We start from the raw sequence: 21,444 nt of genomic DNA on the forward strand, positions 1-21,444 counted from the left end.
ATAGCAGGCCGCAGTTGCCCTAGAAGTGGCTCATCCATTAGATGCGCCAATCCTGGTGCTTCGCCCCAGCTCATCCTGTTTCCCTGGTGCGGTGGCAAACGGGGTAATATATGGGGTGAATACCAGATGTGTAATGTCACTTGGCATCAAGGCCTGGGGTTTGTGATGTCAGGCATCTATCAGATACGCGACATCACCAACCCAGTCAGTAATAAAAAAAAAAATAGACAACAAACACATTTTTATTTGAAAGAACACTCAACAAAACATTCCCTCTTTCACCAATTTATTAGAAAGAAAAACAAATCCAGGTCTGGTGTAATCCAAGGGGTTCCCATGACGATCCATACTATAGTCAATGTCCCAGTCAATTAAGAACAGAATGTTCCATATTGGCTGGGAGAGCAATGCAGTGACCTGAGCTGACATCAATAGGTCAGCCCAGGTCACTGCAGGGCATAACAAGTGCTGCTGTCAGGAGGATAGCAAGGTACATTACCTGCGGTGATTGCTGCACTCCTGATAGCAGAGCTGTCACTGAGTTCAATGACCGCCGCCTTCACAACTAAGTATCGCGGGTGCCTGTGACTTCACCGCTAGTCACAGTCTCGGGCGGCAGCCAGAGGAGATGTGACAAGCGGCGGCCATGGAGGACAGTGACAGCGCTGACGTCGGGAGGGCAGGACTTCATCACCGCAGGTAAGGAACTTCACTAACCTCCTGACTGCAGCGCTTGTCATTCCGGCGGCTGCTGGCACTGCAGTGTGGGCAGCTGCGGACACCGTACAGTGTGGGCAGCTGCGGACACTGCTGAGCGGCAGCCGCGGGGCTGGGGCTGGAGTGGGACACAGACTGCAGCAGCATCCGACAGAAGTCACACGGAAGTGCTTCTGTGTGGCTTTCGGGGATTTTTGCACACGTAGCCAGGGTAAACATCGGGTTAAGCAAAGCGCTTTGCTTGGATACCCGATAGTTACCCTGGTTACCAGCTTACCGCAGACTGCCAGCAATGGCTCCGTGCACACGTGGCTGTAAAAAGCCACGCTTTTTGTTGATCGAACCATTCTCGAACGTAACTCGAACTGTCGAGCTTTTAGCAAATATCTCGAACAACCCCCAAAATCACTCGAACATGAAAATGGCAAACCTCGAACATCGCTCAACTATAATAATAACTAGTGAGTGGCCTCCTAGGAGAAGCAGCCCCAAGAATAAACTTGCTGCTTCTTTTACCCTCTTGCTGGTTCCTGAAACCTGCAGTGGCTTAAAGAGGTAACATTAAGTTGAACAAGTGCACAGCAATGTCGTTTTTATACTGCTGTGTAATATGTTCATGTTTTCTTGGCAGTTTACAGCGCATTTCAGGGGGTATCAGGCATAATCCATCTGAAATAGATGTTGTGAGAACATACTCTCTCAATTATTTTTTTTCTAATAGATACCAAGCTATATACAGCTTTTCTAACTTTGGTTCTTTGGTATATAGTGACACTAGTCTACCTCCAAGGGCATACAGCAGATGCCACCTATTTACCACAGCAATTTTGTCTTTACAGCTACTTGAATGTTGCTCATCCCTCACAATTATCAGCCGGCATTATTTATGAAAGCTCTCTATTCTTTTTTGCTTATTCATTGCTACACGAAACATTTTTTGTATGTACCTATGTTAAATTGTAGTCCTGTTTTGTGCTTGCAGACGACGCTGAGGAAACTAAAAATGATGCGACTCTTTTGTACCATTCTTTCCAATTCAAGATACACTTTTTTTTTGGGAGGGGGAAAATATAATAAAACTAAATGGAACTATTGAATTTCACACAATTGCTGATAGGACTGTACACAATTACTGTAAACAGAAATCCCATTTAATTTGTACTTAGTGTATGCATTAATGACAACATACAACAGGAGCAAAAGATATTCTAATGACTAAATTTGTTCTCCGGTGAATGGATAGATTTATTGTTATTGAATACCGGAACAGTCGGCTTTATCCAAATGTGTAAGGAATGAATGGGGTATTATGAATGTTGCCCTCGGTAGCATCACTTCAGAAAAGTATACTACAAAAGATAAAGCATAACAAAAAAAAAATAGATTTTTTTTTGGTGCACTTCAAACAGTCTGCAATTACAACACTAAAAACATACTTCAAATGCCCTTGAGGTTAACAAGCATTTCTAATGAAAAGGTGGGACTGCATGACTCTGCCTCTCCATAGATAAACTGAATATAGGATCCACATGATCCTCGCAAAACTCTGGAGGAAAGCAAAGACTTAAAATAAGAGACGGGGATAAAGAGTTTAATTACGGAATTGTTAACACCGTGTGCACCCTTCTGACACGGTAGGGGTCACTTTAATATAATTTTGCGTTGCATGGCTGGTTATGGCAGTATCGGTGCTATTCCTCTCCTTTGAAATGATTGACAAGCCAAGGGCAGAGAGGTAGGCGCGCAGCAGCTGTACTTAATAGACTCAGCAGCAATGAAAGACTGTCTCATCATGTGCCTCATTTAATGTAAAAGTGTCAATGCTGTTTAATCTCTTCTCTGAGCAGCTCTTAAGTAAATCCTTTCCTAAACTCCTCTCAGAATATTTTTTATAATCTTAAAAGCAGAATGTCAGCACTGCACTGGAAATTAGGCAAAAGTTCGACATTTAAACAACATAATAATAAAATAAAAAATGATGACAGACGACATAATCAAGCATGTATAATACATACCGGGAAGTTTGAGTTTACGACAGCAAGAGTTACAGCAGTGTTTGGAAACGTAGTTTGTAAGAGCATCTTCTCCTAAATTTGCCGGTCCAAACACCATACCTCTTGACCTATAGAAAGAAAAAAAGCGTGAAATGTTATAGGGATCAGCAAATCCCTCCGGAAAGAAGAGTGGTACTTTGTGTACTTACACCGTGGATTCTTACAAGAAAGCTGAAAATCCTAGCTGAAGTATCATTCCAAGATGTTTAAGGGGTACAATATATACTCACTGATGGTTATGGTATAAAATGATTATTCTGACCAGATAGAAAATGTATCCATGATTCACAAATATTTCAGTATAAGGCTATGTGCGCACGTTGCGTACAGTCACTGCAGAAATTTCTGCAGCGATCTGAAGAGCACATGTGCGCTTTAAATCGCTGCAGAAATGTCCGTAGTGAAGCCGATTCCATGCGCTCTGCCTGCAGCTCCTGCCATAGACAGAGCAGGAGCTGCCGGCAAAGAGCACGGAAGAAGTGACATGTCACTTCTTTTTACGCAGCGCTTCGGCAGTAGCCGAAGCGCTGCGCTCTAAAACGCCACGTGCGCACGGCCCCTGCACAATCTCCATAGACTGTGCAGGGGACGCAGGACGCATGCAGTTACGCTGCGCTACGAAGCGCAGCGTAACTGCATGTATTTATGCAACGTGCGCACATAGCCTAAATGTATACATATAAGAAAGGAACCCCAAAACCTGATAGCAAACTGGAAACGATCACAAAAGACATTCAGTCTATCAGGGTGTCTGTTAAAGGTGGACTCCACAAATGTTAAAGGGGAAGTCAGATATTAATAATTAATGACAGCTTTGACTAATAATTAATATTTCATTAAATAATACCTTAATATTTCCTGTTTCTTATGCTATATACTGTAAGAACTGAGATAAAAATGTGCACTAATAAAAATATTTATCATACATAACATGTCTACAGTTTCATTTCAACTAGCTTCAACACAAATATGAAATACCGTAATACCACACAATAGCACCCAATAAAACCCATAATTCCCGAATATATCCCACCCATGTTACCAAAAACACACACACACAGAATAACAGCCCTCCTAACACCAACTATCCCTAGATCAGGTGGCTAATAGTAGTGTAGCAATAAGGGCTAGGGATTAAAGTGTTTAATGCAAGGGTTCCAGTATGCAGGGGATTAGTGATGGTATGCAAAGAGTTACTGCAGGGGTCACTGAATATAGGGGGTTTATGCAGAGGTCTAGGCGAAGATATTTAGCCCATTATGCTGTAGAAGAGCTAAGGGACCAAGAGTAGAGATGAGCAAACTCAGAGATATTTGGGTTCTGACGGACTTTTTTTTTTTTTAAAGTCCGGTACTCCGGTGCACACATACTCTAAGCCATTAATCCAGCATGGCGTACATCAAGTTCACCTCAGGTGAGTTCATAGAGAGCACCAGAGGTGAGTTCACAGAGTTCACCTCAGGTGAGTTCACCTGAGGTCGCAGCTGTGGTATTGTAGGAACCGACAGCTGCAACATTAAGTGAACTCACTGATGTCACTGCTCTCACAGCTGTGCTCTGTCAGTGTATCCCTGACGCCATAGTGCTCAGTCACTTTTTTGAATGTGACCACGCACTGCAACCTCAAATGTAGCACAGCTGAAATCATCATGGGACATTGTGTCTGTGGATTACATCGGACCTGCAGGGGTGTTTTAGGGATTAAGGCTCCTTTCACATTACGTTTTTCACTACGTCCACAGGTCCCATCGGAGGATCCGTCCGAACCGCCCCTCCCCCACTCTGCAAAGCGTGTTCCGGACGCATGTGCCCGTCAGGGCCATTCACTGTAATGGAGCTCACTGCGTTAGCGTGTGCTCTGTTTTGTGCCATTTTTGCACATATACGCTTTCTGCAGACGGACACCCGAACACAGTGCGCTCCATTACAGTGAATGGCACTGCCTGGCGCATGTATCCGGAACACGCTTTGCAGAGTGGGGGAGGGGCGGTTCAGACGCATCCTCTGACGAGACCTGTGGACGTAGGGAAAAACGCAATGTGAAAGGAGCCTAATAAATTGAAGAAAGAGGGTGTTTTTGTGTGTTTTTTTAAATAAAGGATTTTTTGTCTGTATTTGTTTATTTCTTTTTAATTGAACGATTAGTAATAATGGGAGGTCTCATAAACCCCTCCCCATTCCTAACCTCTGTGGCTTGATGACAGCTGTGATTTTTTGACAAATCACTGTTGTCATTAACCTCTTATATTGCCCCAATTGCCACAGAACCAAAGTGCCAGGATTGGAGCATCTAATGGATGCGCCAATTCTGGGGCAGCTGCTATTTTTAGGCTGAGGAGAGCACCAATACCATGGGCCTCCACAGCCTGAGAATACCAGCCCCCAGCTGTCCACTTTATCTTGGCTGGGTATCAAAATTGGGGCAACAGCCACACAGTCTTTTAAAATTATTTATTTAAATAAGATGCATAGTGTCCCTCATATTTTGATACACAGCCCAGATGACGCACACAGCTGAGGGCTGCAGCCTCTAGCTGTCTGCTTTATCTGCGCTAGGTATCAAAATACGAGGTACCTTATACCATTTTTTTCAATTATTTATTTTTACACTCCACTTCAGGACCCAGACAGCTAGTGTGAGGGCAACCAATCATAGATGCCAGCATGCCAGCAGTCTGATTGCACCCGATCACAGATACTGTCAGAGAGGGTGGGCGGTGTAAGCAGCGAATATTCATGAGATTTCATGAGCGGACCCGGATGAATGACAGTCGCGCGGAAACTTTATGTTTAAGTATCCTGCTTTAATGCCCATTTTGATTCCTTTTTTTTTCTTGTATTTTTATCCGAGTGGCCAAACCCGAACAATAACACATACTTCTTTGAAAATGTTACAACATCTATATATTATTGGGTGAAATGCATGTTTGCAAATTAAGGAGCATGTCTTATTTGAGCAATAATTTACATTATTTTATCTCCACCAGTCATGCAATCTTTCAAAAAACAGCTGTGCAGAGCAGCCAGTCAATGTGGCGGAGTGCGATCACCACGTGTACATCATCCTTTTCAAGCAGTCAGGCTCCATAAACCACCTGAAATAGCACTGAATGCTGAAAAAAATGAACATGTGCAATGTAAGAACATTAACAGGTAGGAGGATGCAACAGCACAGACAGCGAGGAGACAGTCGTAGCTGAACCAACAATGATTTAAGGCCCCGTCACACACACAGATAAATCTTTGGCAGATCTGTGGTTGCAGTGAAATCATGGACATATTGTTCCATTTGTACACAGCCACAAACCTGGCACTGATTGTCCACAATTTCCCTGCAACCACAGATCTGCCGCAGATTTATCTCAGTGTGTGACAGGGCCTTTATTCACTTAACAAAAACAAAAAAAAAAGAAGTCTTTGGCACAGGATCAAGGACTAGTGAAATGGCAAAGAAATGGATTATATTGCAAGTAAAATACAGCAATACAGACGAATAAGATATACAAGTGCATCTCAAATTAGAATATCATCAAAAAATGTATTTCAGTAATTCAATACAAAAAGGAAAACATTATATAGTCATTACAAAGTGATCTATTTCAAGTGTTTATTTCTGTTAATGTTGATGATTATGGCTTACAGCCAATGAAAACCCAAAAGTCATCTCAGAAAATTAGAATAATTACCACAAAACACCTGCAAAGGCTTCCTTTAAAATGATCCCTTCGTCTGGTTCAGTAGACTACACAATCATGAGGAAGACTGCTGACTTCACAGATGTCCAAAAGGCAGTCACTGACACACTCCACAAGGAGGGTAAGCCGCAAAAGGTCACTGCTAAAGAAGGTAGCTGTTCACAGAGTAACCAGCATATTAATGGAAAGTTGAGTGGAAGGAAAAAGTGTGGTAGAAAAAGGTGCACAAGCAACCGGGATAAACGCAGCCTTGATAGGATTGTTAAGAAAAGGCCATTCAAAAATTTGGGGGGAGATTCACAAGGAAGTGACTGCTGCTGGAGTCAGTGCTTCAAGAGCCACCACACACAGACGTATCCAGGACATGGGCTACAACTGTTGCATTCCTTGTGTCAAGCCACTCATGACCAATAGACAACGCCAGAAGCATCTTACCTGGGCCAAGGATAAAAAGAACTGGACTGTTGCTCAGTGGTCCAAAATGTTGTTTTCAGCTAAAATTAAATTTTGCATTTCATTTGGAAATCAAGGTTCCAGAGTCGGAGGAAGAGTGGAGAGGCCCAATCCAAGCTGCTTGAGGTCTAGTGTGAAGTTTCCACAATCAGTGATGGTTTGGGGAGCCATGTCATCTGCTGGTGTAGGTCCACTATGTTTAATCAATACCAAAATCAGCACAGCTGTCTACCAGGAACTTTTAGAGCACTTCATGCTTCCCCCTGCTGAGAAGCTTTTAGGACATGGACATTTCATTTTCCAGCAGGACTTGGCACCTGTCCACACTGCCGAAAGTAGCAATACCTGGTTTAATAACCGCAGTATCACTGTGCTTGATTGGCCGGCAAACTCGCCTGACCTAAATCCCATAGAGAATCTATGAGGTATTGTTAAGAGGAAGATGAGACACCAGACCCAACAATACAGACGAGATGAAGGCTGCTATCAAAGCAACCTGGGCTTCCATAACACTTCAGCAGTCCAACAAGCTGACTGCCTCCATGCCACACCGCATTGATGCAGTAATTCATGCAAAAGGAGCCCCGACCAAGTATTAAGTCATTTACTTTACATACTTTTCAGTAGGCCGAGACATTTCTGAGTTTGAAATCATTTTTTCAGTTGGTCATATAATTTTCTGAGATAATGACTTTTGGGTTTTCATTGGCTGTAAGCCATAATCATCAACATTAACAGAAAAAATATATTATATACATTTCCCTTTTTGTATTGAATTACTGAAATAAATTAACTTTTTGATGTTATTCTAATTTATTGAGATGGACTTGTAAATACAACGGTATTTGCACATTATAGTTCTATGTTCATCATTAAGTAATGGTTTAAAGGGGGCTTTACACGCTACGACATCGCTAATGCGAACTCGTTGGGGTCACGGAATTGGTGATGCACATCCGGCTGCATTAGCGATGCCGTTGCGTGTGACACCGATGAGCGATTTTGCATCGTTGCAAAAACGTGCAAAATCGCTCATCGGTGACATGGGGGTCCATTCTCAAAAATCGTTACTGCAGCAGTAACGAGGTTGTTCCTCATTCCTGCGCAGCACACATCGCTCCGTGTGACGCCGCAGGAACGAGGAAGCTCTCCTTACCTGCCTCCCGGCCGCTATGCGGAAGGAAGGAGGTGGGCGGGATGTTATGTCCCGCTCAGCTCCGCCCCTCCACTGCTATTGGGCGGCCGCTCAGTGACGTCGCTGTGACGCCGCACGGACCGCTCCCTTAGAAAGGAGGCGGTTCTCCGGTCACAGCGACGTCGCCAGGCAGGTAAGTATGTGTGACGGGTCTGGGCGATGTTATGCAGCACGGGCAGCGATTTGCCCGTGTCGCGCAACAGATGGGGGCGGGTACCCACACTAGCGATATCGGGACCGATAACACAGTGTGTAAAGCCCGCTTTAGTCTTAACACCCCAACCCAGTAAACGTCAGTGACACTACTGTACCCATTACCTTTGTCACAATAAAGGCTGCACAAAATGTCACACAGGCCACAACAACTATCAACAATACTACCCATTAGGCAATAAGTCTCAATTGGTGGGTTACTCTGCACACTTGGCATGCTGATCACCTTTGTTCCGTGATCTGCAGCCCCAGTCCCCCATTTGGTACCGTTTATCCATGCAGGAAGTGACAGCTTACACAAACTGACCTCTTCTACTGCATACTCGTCTCTCTCTCTCGGGTCAGGTCTTCTCCCTGATCTGGTCTCTCTTGGGTCTTCTCTCAGCTCTGATCTCTCTTGTGTCTTTTCTTGCATCTGATCTTCTCTTGGATAGGTAGCTGTAAGCCATCTATGCTGATCACAAAACCATCTTTCTGCAGGTCCAGGTGACGACTGTTCCCCTTCCGAGCCTTTTATAAATAGTACCAGCGCCACAGCTTTCACCTGACCTGGCGCATCTTTAAATTTCTCCCACAAGGAAACATTCTCCTCACTCTTAAGTTTATGCTTCTTCTTTCTTTTCTGTCCAGCAGATGGTGCTGTTCACATACAGCCACTCAGACATTAACTGTGTGCATCTTCCATCTACTTCCATACATCAGCATACCTCCCAACCATCCCAGATTCTGCTGGACTATTTCGATTTTAGAGCCCTCTCCCGCAGTTCACAGTTGTTGGCTGTTGCCCCGGCTCCTCCCCTCAGTGCAGTGAATAAATTAAATTAAATTCTCATCTGCTCTGGGTTACCAGGACTGCAGAGACTCGAACTCATTATCCATAGGCAGCAGCTCTACCACTGAGCCACTGCTTCTAATGAAAAACATAGGAAGATTTGGTATTCTTGACCTTTGTATTGCATTAGAGAAACAAGCAGGTTATTCCGCTACAAGGATGGATACATGGATGGATGGATAGATAGATAGGATACATGGATAGAAGGATAAAGGGATAGATATCTATCTATCCCTTTATCCCAGGATAGAGAGATAGATACATGGTGGATAGCTAGATAGAAGGATAGATAGATGGATAGATACATACATGATAGATAGAGGGATAGATACATAGATAAATAGATACATGATATATAGAAATGAGGGGAAAAAATACAAATATATATAACCTTTTTTATTTATTTTCACCATCTTGGATCCAAACCAGCAACTTTCAAACATGTGTCCAGCAGCCCTTAGCTGCTGAGCCACAAGGAATTATGATGTAACAGGGAGGATTTTATATAGATAAACTTACAATGCAGCCTCTGATTACATAGCAGATTACACAGGACACAGAGATCCATTGTACAGAGCAGCATCTCTATGTTCTGTGTTCTAGAAGGAGAGGAAAAGAGGATTTTGTTTTCTTCTAATAAAATTACTAAAAATAATAAAAAAAATAGAATGTCATTTTATTACACTTTTTTTTTAAAAAATAATATACATCACAAATCAGTAAGCAACATGGACATATTTGGAGTCCCTGTAATCATAACAACGCGAACAAGACAGTGATCAGATTATTTATGGGGATCGGTAAATGGTGTAAAAAAAAAAAAAATTCGCAATTAATTATTTTTCTTTATTAAAACCCATTAAAAAGTTCATAAAATATATTGTTGAGGCAGTGTTCACACGTAGCGTAAATACTACTTTTTTCTGCAGGTGTCAGCCCACAAGCACAACATTCTTCTCTGATTATTGCGTGTTTGCGGTATTTTTTATGCATTATCCCCCTTATTTGATACAGGTTTGGTGCAGATGTGAATCTTGAAGCTTATTAAGAAAAAAAATACCAAAACCGCACAGTTCAGCAGCATCTTTAGATGCAAAAGGGGTGGAAATTTCATGACGTCTCATCCACTTTGCTTGGATGATAATAATAATAATAATAAATAATGGAGGAAAGGCATAAAAATTGCAGAAAAATGGATTGTGTAGTTTGGTGCAAACAGCAGCAGAAACAAAAAGAAACAGAATTTATGCAACGTGTGAACATAGGCACAAATAAGCAATAGATCTTGTTGCTATGACTATGAATAAACAGTTCGGGGCATCTGCTGAATGACCCTTATTTCCAAATGGGTATGGCTAGGGGCGTGGTCAAAATGTGCTGCGCTGCAGACTTTAAGGGCTGCTTCTCACTTGCGAGTTTCTCGCAGTAGAGCAATGCGAGAAAAACTCGCATTGGAATCGGACACATGTTAGTGAATGATTCAGCTCTCATCTGCGATTTTTTTCTCAGTCCAAATCGGACCGAGAAAAAAATCGCAGCATGCTGCTTTTTTGCGAGTTTCTACTGCGAGTTTCTCCAATGCAAGTCTATGGGAGCGTGTAAAAAATCGGATGTCACGGGACGGCACTCACACCATCCTAGTGACATCCGATTTTCTAAATACATTTCTCGCATGTTTCCTAAAACACTGGAAACAAGCGATGTCTCCCAATGTCTGTCAATCACTATTCCCTGTCAGTCGGTCTCTCCCTCTCGGTCTCTATTCTCTCTCTGTCGGTCCGTCACTATCTCTGTCCCTCTCTCACAGTCTGTCGGTCAGTTTCCACCCCTCTCTCATACTCACCGTTCCCCGATCCCCCGGTGCGGCGCTGCACGGCTTTCTCACTGCTCCGGCGGCTTTTACTATTTTGAAAAAGCCGGCCGCTCATTAAAGAATCTCGTATTCCCTGCTTTCCCCGCCCACAGGCGCCTATGATTGGTTGCAGTGAGACACGCCCCCACGCTGAGTGACAGGTGTCTCACTGCACCCAATCACAGCAGCCGGTGGGCGGGTCTATACTGTGCAGTGAAATAAATAAATAAATTAAAAAAAATGGCGTGCGGTCCCCCCCAATTTTAATACCAGCCAGATAAAGCCATACGGCTGAAGGCTGGTATTCTCAGGATGGGGAGCTCCACGTTATGGGGAGCCCCCCACCCTAACAATATCAGCCAACAGCCGCCCAGAATTGCCGCATACATTAGATGCGACAGTTCTGGGACTGTACCCGGCTCTTCCCGATTTACCCTGGTGCGTTGGCAAATCGGGGTAATAAGGAGTTATTGGCAGCCCATAGCTGCCAATAAGTCCTAGATTAATCATGTCAGGCGTCTATGAGACACCCTCCATGATTAATCTGTAAGTTACAGTAAATAAACACACACCCGAAAAAATCCTTTATTAGAAATAAAAACACACACATATACCCTGGTTCACCACTTTAATCAGCCCCAAAAAGCCCTCCTTGTCCGGCGTAATCCAGGATGATCCAGCGTCGCTTCCACCGCAGCTGCATGGAGGTGACCGGAGCCGCAGCAGACACAGCCGCTCCGGTCACCTCCATGCAGCAAATGAAGACAGCCGTGCGATCAGCTGCTGTCACTGAGGTTACCTGCGGCCACCGGTGGATCCAGTGCCAGCGGGTAACCTCAGTGACAGCAGCTGATCGCGCGGCTGTGTTCATTACCTGCGTGGAGGTGACCGGAGCGGCTGTGTCTGCTGCAGCTCCGGTCACCTCCATGCAGCAGCGCTGGATGCGACGCTGGATCATCCTGGATTACGCCGGACAAGGAGGGCTTTTTGGGGCTGATTAAAGTGGTGAACCAAGGTATATGTGTGTGTTTTTATTTCTAATAAAGGATTTTTTTCTGGTGTGTGTGTTTATTTACTGTAACTTACAGATTAATCATGGAGGGTGTCTCATAGACGCCTGACATGATTAATCTAGGACTTATTGGCAGCTATGGGCTGCCAATAACTCCTTATTACCCCGATTTGCCAACGCACCAGGGTAAATCGGGAAGAGCCGGGTACAGTCCCAGAACTGTCGCATCTAATGTATGCGGCAATTCTGGGCGGCTGTTGGCTGATATTGTTAGGGTGGGGGGCTCCCCATAACGTGGAGCTCCCCATCCTGAGAATACCAGCCTTCAGCCGTATGGCTTTATCTGGCTGGTTTTAAAAATGGGGGGAACCGCACGCCGTTTTTTTTAATTATTTAATTATTTATTTCACTACACAGTATAGACACGCCCACCGGCTGCTGTGATTGGGTGCAGTGTGACACCTGTCACTCAGAGTGGGGGCGTGTCTCACTGTAACCAATCATAGGCGCTGGTGGGCGGGGAAAGCAGGGAATACGAAATTGTTTAATGGGCGGCCGGCTTTTTCAAAACAGTAAAAGCCACCGGAGCAGTGAGAAAGCCGTGCAGCGCCGGGGATCGGGGATTGGTGAGTATATGAGAGAGGGCTGCTAACTTCAGTTACTCAGGAGATTAGCGGTCACCGGTGAGTCTTCACTGGTGACCGCTAATCAGGACGCGACACAGACAGAGCCGCAGCATCACAATGAAGTCGGGTGAAGTTCACCCGAGTTCATTCTGACAGTGCGGCTCTGTCTGTGTCTGCTGTCATCTGCCATTCAGCTCTGCTACATGGCTGTCTGTGTCTGCTGTTAGCGGCCATGTAGCAGAGCTGAATGGCAGATGACATAGTAAAAACGCATCCCTACACATTACACACGCTTGATTAATTAATAATAGTTAATTAACCCGATGTGTGCTGTAACTAGGAGAGCAAGGAGCCAGCGCTCAGTGTGCGCTGCTCCCTGCTCTCTGCACGTGTAGCGCCGTGCGCTTGGTAACCAAGGTAAATATCGGGTTGGTTACCCGATATTTACCTTAGTTACCAAGCGCAGCATCTTCCACGCGGCGCTGGGGGCTGGTCACTGGTTGCTGGTGAGCTCACCAGCAACTCGTGTAGCCACGCTCCAGCGATCCCTGCCAGGTCAGGTTGCTGGTGGGATCGCTGGAGCGTCGCAGTGTGACATCTCACCAGCAACCTCCTAGCAACTTACCAGTGATCCCTATCGTTGTTGGGATTGCTGGTAAGTTGCTTAGTGTGACTGGACCTTAAAACATCTCATCCAGCCAGTCAGCTGCTCTATACTAACGAGGGAACCCAAGTTCCACAAATAGATGTCTACAGAAGTGTTTTTTGTGTTTTGATATCGTAGACATTTTTATGGCTCTTTTGTACGTTTAGTATTGATTTACAAAATGGCCATCTTTAGGTGGCACTAGAGAGATAATTGCATATTGTTCTGTACCAGGGCTCATTGTCTGCATTGTTCAGTACATGAGCTTAATCTCCTCATCCCCACAGCTACAGTTTTCTCACCCTGATCAAGGATCCACAACACCTTGTAAATGCGTTGGCTCTCAGTATGGTGGTCTTCCAACCATTTAGCTATTGTCTCATTTGACAAGTGTCTATATTGAAAGTTACTATTGACCACAGGTTAACAAAAGGAGCCAATTTCTAGCCACAACAATCATGTGTCGCATTACAACGAAGACCAGTGATTGGTGACAGTGGTCATGTGACTGATATACGGCACGTAATTACTGCAGGAAGTAAGCAAATACTGGAGGGTACCACGGTAGTGAAGGCGTTAAGAAGCAATTATAGATTTTTTTTTTAACCTGTTCACGGCTATTGGTTAGATTTTTATAACTCCTTGTGACACTTATAAATGTTGGTTCCTTCTGATATCTCTGAAAACAGAACAATAAAATACCAACACACTAATTCCATATTGAATAGTCACACTAGAAACAATATAGATGTAATTTATATAGCTCACATGGTCCAGCAAACCCACTGATCTCCAAAATGGCTTATTGCACATAAAACCAGCATTCTCATTCCTGACATGAGCATTGTCTTTAGCTCGAAAGTGCAGACTCCCTGGGAACATTGTGATTTCATGCAACACAAGTGGAAACTATTTAATTAGTACAATAATAAAGTGATGTACACAGCAACAGCTCATCTCCAGCTCAAAGAGGTCCCGGGGAACAGACACATCTATACCTCAGACACCAGACGAGCGTTCCCACGAGGCTGTGGATTTCTGCTCGCTGAACACAACTTGTTTTCCCGGCAAATAAAAGAATGTTCGTAAAATAAAAAGCTGAAGATAAAGAGGGGACGCCAACTGTAGCAATGAAGAGGAAAAATAATAGCTAATAATTACACATCTGCTGCTTTAATGTATGCGGTGGTGTTATTCAATTATCACATAATAGGGAAATATAGCATAGACATGCAATCTGATTAGACACACAATTTTTCTCAGTTACTCAAGCTGGAAGACCCCCTTATATAACTGAGTCATTTAAATGTGGATTAAGACAAACCGTCTCTCATGTGAAATGCAGCAATCTGCAGAGGAACCCCCTTATGATAGGCACAGATGGGCAGACAATCTCTATTGAATGTCACATCAGCTTTTGGATTTTCTGAGTGGCAGTTTGTAAAATGAGATTAAACTTACTGCTTGTCTTCCGGTTTAATAACAGATGGGTCTGTAAGATTTTCTCCAACACCTGTAGATAAAGTAAGAAATAAAATGAGTATCCATCTATCTATCTATCCATTCATCTATGCACCCTTCTATCTACCTATCTAGCCACCTATCTATCAATCTACCCATTTTTCTATAAACCCACCTAAAAATTTACCCATGTATCTACCCACCAATCTATTATTTATCTAACTAGCCATCTATCAATCAATTACCAACTATCAATCTACCCATTTATCTATCTACCCATCAATTCATCCTTCTATCTTCCCACCCTTCTATCTCTCCACCCTTCTATCTCTCCACCCTTCTATCTCTCCACCCTTCTATCCACCCATCTATCCACCCATCTATCTATCCACCCATCTATCTACCCATCTGTCTATACATCCATCTATTATTTATCTATTATCTATATCTATCCATCCTTCCTTCTATCTACCTATTATTTATCTACCTACCTAAAATGTATCTATAGCTATCTATCCATCCATCTACCTATTATTTATCTACTTATTATTTATCTACCGGTATATGTATCTATGTACCCATCTAGCCACCTATCCATCCGTCTACGTCATTTACTAGATTATCATATAGACGTATCAGTTCCGGATCCAACTTGTATTATTCAGTGAATACTTAGTAAATTAAATCTCAGATTTGGCAAAGATGCCTGCCACAATAATCTGTTTTTAAGGCTCAATGAATTACATATACAAACTATAAATAAGCTTACATTGTGAATTGAACTAAAAAAATGTTCTATTTTGAAATATTCGATGTACAGGTTATAAATCACACAATCCATTTTGCTGGTCCTCGGTCACAAAATTGTGACGTTCTGATACAAAGCCTCAGACAATAGATGGCTTGCAGGAGAGATCGTGAACAGTGCATCACTGTAGAAAGCCACACTGGGTTTAAATATGGAAAGTCTGATAAAGCTGCCATAGAAAAAATCCTTTAAAGAGAGACAGGGACATCTACTGTATATTCGAGGAAATCCAGTATAGAATTTTATGTCTGCAAGTGAACACATTTAAAACTTTGACTAAAGCAAGTAAAATGTAGTTTTATAGAAAATGTCCTGGGCTAGTTATTCCAATTGTGATTCCTTACAATAAATGTCATGTATACTTCAAAGGGCAATAATTTTGTTTTAGTTGTATGCTTTGTTCAAGTAATTAAATAGAATCAAATGTTCTACAATGTGCGCCACAGTAATGATATGTTTAGATGCAACATATTTTTTTGCAGATTTCCATCTGGATTTTCAGATGGAAAATCTATAAAAGGAGTACAGTTCTAGCAAGGGGGTTGAGAGCGTCTAATCTCATGCGCACGTTGCTTTCATTTTCAGGCCAGAAAATGATCTGTTGTGTGAGTTTTTCAATCCACAGCATTTTAAAAGGGAATGTATCAGAAGGCTTGTGCTATGTAATCTGAGGACAGCAAGAGATAGAGGCTGAGTCACTGTTTTCAGTGACATTTCACTTATTTTGTGTGCTTTTATTTGTATACAATGATTGTTTTATCACTGGGAGATTATCACTGTCAAGATTAAAGTCCATACACCTGCTAGACTGATCACACCCCCTGCTCTACTAACTAGGTCACTGTCCATAGACTATGAACGCAGAAAGCTTTGATGGGGGCGGGGTTAGCTTTCTGAGCTCTTCTACATGCCAGGTCCAAAAATTATGATTGTGTCAATTGCTGCACCCAGTAAGTGATACAGCATTGGAATTGGGTCTCTGCCCCTACATTAAGCTGCTCTCAGATGAGGTAGCAAAAACCTGGTGTCAGATTCCTTTTAATTTGACTGCAGTTTTATTTTTATTAGGTTTTTCCCCATAGTCAAGAATGGGTGGCCAAAATCCACAATGAATATACAATACTTAATTTGCAAAACACAATGAATAAACCATACAAAACACAATGAATAAACTATATACAATAATAATACTAAACAATAGGCAAGATTAAAGAGGTTAAAAAACCCCAAAAAGTAATATATTCACCATCACTAGTGAATTCTTGTCACAAAAGGGCTTCTATACCAATTTCTGCAAACCCTGCAATTTCTGCAAATTAGGATCAGAGAATTACCTGCATAGGTAAGTATCTTTTTTTTGTTTGTTTGAGTTCTTTTTTCAAATACATCACTAACCCACAGGGTGATCACCAAGATTCGCAATGTTTGTACTAACCCTAAAGCTGAAGGTGATGGACTTTTTGGAAAACCCTCTTTCAAGTAAAAATGTTCCTAGTAAATTGCTGATCCTGATACTGTTGGCCACTGATAATCACTAGAGATGGATTAGTGAATATTAACTATTCACGTCTGGATAATGCTTACCGAATACCATGTACTAGTCCAGTATTTATCACGACAAGAAAAATACTTGGGTTCCCCATTGACTTGCATTAGGTTCGTTACTCGTGATGATTACCGGAATGATACTTTGGGAATTGTTTCTAATAATCCAAACACGAGTAGTTACTATTTGCTGATCACTAATGAGCACCACTTAAAAACAATTGTGTCTGATTCAGACATCAATAGAGGACATAACTGCTTTCTGTAAAGTTCATAATCGGCAATTACGCAGAACTTGTAAAGGAAATAACTATGTATGTGTGCATAATATGAATCTGTTAATCTTTGTACAGTGCTCAGCATACATACATGAGTACACCTCAACAACGTTGTTAGAAAACCTTTAGCTTCCTTTCAGAATCAACATTTTCCATGGAAAATACTACCAATTGCTCCCACAAATGTTGGCCATTGCTTGCAACTAAGATTTATTTTGTACACCCAAAAAAGTACATTTTCCTAAGAAACAGTATTCAAGACTATGTTGCAAAAATGAGTATACCTCAATGAAAATCTAAGAAGTAAAGATACAGTTTAGAGAAGGGGTCTCAAAACACGCGGGCCGCACGCAGCCCCTCAGGCTTCTTCTTGCGCCTGCAGGCCCCTGGACCCGCAGTAGTCAGCGGTTTATTTCATGTGAATGAACTCCTGGTGCCACTCTGAGAAGCTGTCTGCAGAACCAAACTTAAGTCAGCTGCTAGCCAATCACAGGGCCGGTAGCTGAAGTGGGCATATGATGTCACCTGCTGGCCACTGATTGGCCTGCGACTGCCACTAGTTTAGAGCTGCAGAGAGTTCTGCATGGCGCCAGCATTACATTCACATGACATAAAGCACTGACTACTGCGGACCCGGCACTAGCCGTGATCATCACGGGATCCACGGGCCACAAGAAGCAGAAGAGAGGACACCGATGGAACGGAGGTCAGGTGAGAAAATTTTTTTTTGTGTATATGAAGTACGTCATATAAGGGGAAAATACTACCGGATGGGACATTACTATAAGATGGGGACAAGGATGGGTACATTACAGAAAGATAGGGACAAGGATTGGCACATTATTATAAGATGGGCATTTGGATGGTCACATTACTACAAAGAGTACATTACTACAGGCTGGGGACAAGGATGGGCACATTACTACAGGATGGGTATATTACTACAGGATGGAGACAAGGATGGGCACATTACTACAAAGGGACAAGGATGGGCACATTATTACAGGATGGGCATATGGATGGGCACATAACTATAAAAAAACAAGGATGGCACACATTACTACAGGATGGCAACAAGGATGGATACATTACTAGAGGATGGGGACAAGGATTGGCACATTATTAAAGGATGGGCACATCATTACAGGATGGGTACATTACTACAGGATGGAGACAAGGATGGGCACATTACTACAAAGGGACAAGGATGGGCACATTACTACAAGAGGACCAGGATGGGTACATTACTACAAGAAGGGGGCCAGGATGGGCACATTACTACAGGATGGGGACAAGGATGGCCACATTACTACAGAATGGGCACAAGGATGGGCTTATTACTACAAGAAGGGGACAAGGATAGACACATTACTACAATAAGGGGGGCAGAATGGGGCACAATACTACTAGAAGGATACCAGGATGGGCACATTACTACAAGATGGGGACAAGGATGGAACATATTACTACAAGATGGGGACAAAGATGGGGCATGTGACGACATGGACTTTGTCAGTGCCTAGCATGGGTTCAATTTCTTAAAATTCAGCCAGACATGAAGATAGTTTGTTTATAGATGAGGGATAAGCCCCTCATTGTTCTTACAAGACTCTTGTTGACTCATGTAATTGCCTTGGCTAATGAAGGCCAGACACCCAGATAAATCAATTGCGAACCTTCCATTGTATTAAGATGTCTACTGCTAGGTGTGATGTGGCTGCCTGGGCTGTCTCTCCCTTGTCACTGTCAGTGACCATTACTAATAGGGATATTTTATATGCGGCTTGAAATCTAGCCAATAAGAGCCCAGTCTTATCCACCAATCGTGAAGACCCCATTGGTCTGAATGGAGAGCTCAGGGGTATAAGAAGGAAGACTGTCCATTGCCCAGGTAGACTCTTGCTACATGATACCAATCTAGGACCTGTGGATCCGATTGACAAGCCATAGCTGAACCTGGATTATTATATTACATAGACTTCAGCATCGAATGCAAGGATTCAGCTGTGATATCAAGGACTACCTAAGGAAGGAATCCAGCTTGGGATAATCCAGTCACCTGACTACAGGTTTTGCGGACCTCAGCCAGCTTCCTAAATCTGCATTATTCCATTCTTGGTGGGTGCCCGCCGAAAGCGGGGTGTTGCTGGTTTGGCGTAAGTAGCCCTAGAAGCTCTGAGGCATGGACATTCTTATCGCTGGTGAACCAGCGGAAGGGTGAGAAACTGTTGCCGGTTATATTCTGTGGTTTTGCTGGTTCTGTGCCATATGCCGTTAATTGTTTGGGCATCCAATAAAGTATTAATATTGTGATTCCCTCGCCCTGTGTTGTCTGAATAGTGTTCTGCCCACAGTTAAAGAGGTCGGGCGTTCAGTTGGGTTGAGCCCTGGGCCATGCTGTCTTTCTAAAGGCGGCCGGGCCAGCGGACAAGAACACAAACTGACCGCTGTGTCTCCACAGGGCACATTACTACAGGATGGGACATTACAATAAGATAGGGGCAAGGATGGACACATTAGTATAAGATGGGGACAAGGATGGGCACATTACTACAGAATGGCAGTCCAGGATGAGGAAAATGATGGACAAATTTTATAAGATGCGCATGAGGATGGGCACATTACTACAAGAGGTGGCCAGGATACAAAGAGACAAGGGTGGGGAACATTACTGTAGGCTGGTGACAAGGATGGGCACATTACTACAGGATGAGGACAAGGATGGGCACATTACTACAGAATGGGGGCAAGGATGGGCACAGTATTACAGGATGGGCATATGGACGGGCACATTACTACAAAGGGACAAGGATGGGGCACATTACTACAGGATGGGGACAAGGATGGGCACATTATTACAAGATGGGCATATGGATGGGCACATCCCTACAGGATGGAGACAAGGATGGGCACATTACTACAAAGGGACAAGGATGGGGAACATTACTGCAAGATAAGGACAAGGGTGGATACACTACTACAGGATGGGGACAAGGATGGCCACATTATTACAAGGAGACCAGGATCGGCACATTACCACAAGGGGATCAGGATGGGCACATTACTACAAGAAGGAGACCAGAATGGGCGCCTTACTACAAGAAGGAGACCAGAATGGGCACATACCTACAGGATGGGAACAAGGATGGGCACATTAATACAAGAGGTGGTCAGGATGGGCACATTACTACAGAATGGGGACAAAAATGGGCTCATTACTACAAGAAGGGGAAAAGGATAGACACATTACTACAAAAAGGGGAGTAGGATGGGGCACAACACTACAGGATGGGGACATTAAAAACAAAAAAGTGAGCTGGAGTATGAGATGATACACATGGAGCTTGTGAGCTCATGTTCACACTGGCCATAAGACAAAGAGAAACCAAGGAAAAAAAAAAATGGTGAAAACATACCCTGCTGTAACTAAATAAAAGCATAGTGCATATAAACATAGGGTACTTAGTAAACACTGTTTTTTGATCACAAAAAGCATAAAGCTATCCCACCAACGCCAAGGTGTACCCAGTTGGGATAGTACCTACACTCTCTAATATTAAAACCTTACCATGGGTCTAAAATAGGCCTCAATGTGGCTAAGGGCTGAGAGTGACCGGGTCCCAACAGGACACACAGTCAGGGGATGCACAGAATGAAATGCCCAGGATGGGGACATTACTACAAGATGAGGTACCCATGGAAAAATTACTACAAGATGTTGGCCAAAATTACTATAAGATGCTAATTGTAAAACAATATTACTTACAAGAAGGGGATAAAATGTAAAAAAAAAAAAATAAATAATAATTCTAAATAAAGCATGGAATTTTTTACCATTAAAAATATTTTTTATATATCTACTAAAATAAAACAAAAATGTGCATGTTATCGCAACATCTGTAACGATTCAAGCTATAAAACCGTACCGTAACCCATACAATGAATGTCATTTAAGAAGAAACAAGCAAAAATTTCCAAAGTTGTATAGAGAAAAATACAGTCATATGAAAAAGTTTGGGCACCCCTATTAATGTTAACCTTTTTTCTTTATAACAAT

The 21,444-nt window shown here is 42.9% G+C and overlaps 1 protein-coding gene across 1 annotated transcript in view; it reads right to left on the minus strand.

Moving 5' to 3' along the window:
- The window catches only part of TRPM6 (transient receptor potential cation channel subfamily M member 6), a 340,636-nt gene that overhangs the window by 16,539 nt on the left and 302,653 nt on the right, over nt 1–21,444 (minus strand). Inside the window, 2 exon segments of the mRNA XM_075318063.1 lie at nt 2,733–2,839; nt 14,757–14,808. Coding sequence (XP_075174178.1) covers nt 2,733–2,839; nt 14,757–14,808 — 159 coding nt within the window.

This window comes from Anomaloglossus baeobatrachus, chromosome 1, assembly GCF_048569485.1.
Source record: "Anomaloglossus baeobatrachus isolate aAnoBae1 chromosome 1, aAnoBae1.hap1, whole genome shotgun sequence".
Lineage (NCBI taxonomy): Eukaryota > Metazoa > Chordata > Amphibia > Anura > Aromobatidae > Anomaloglossus > Anomaloglossus baeobatrachus.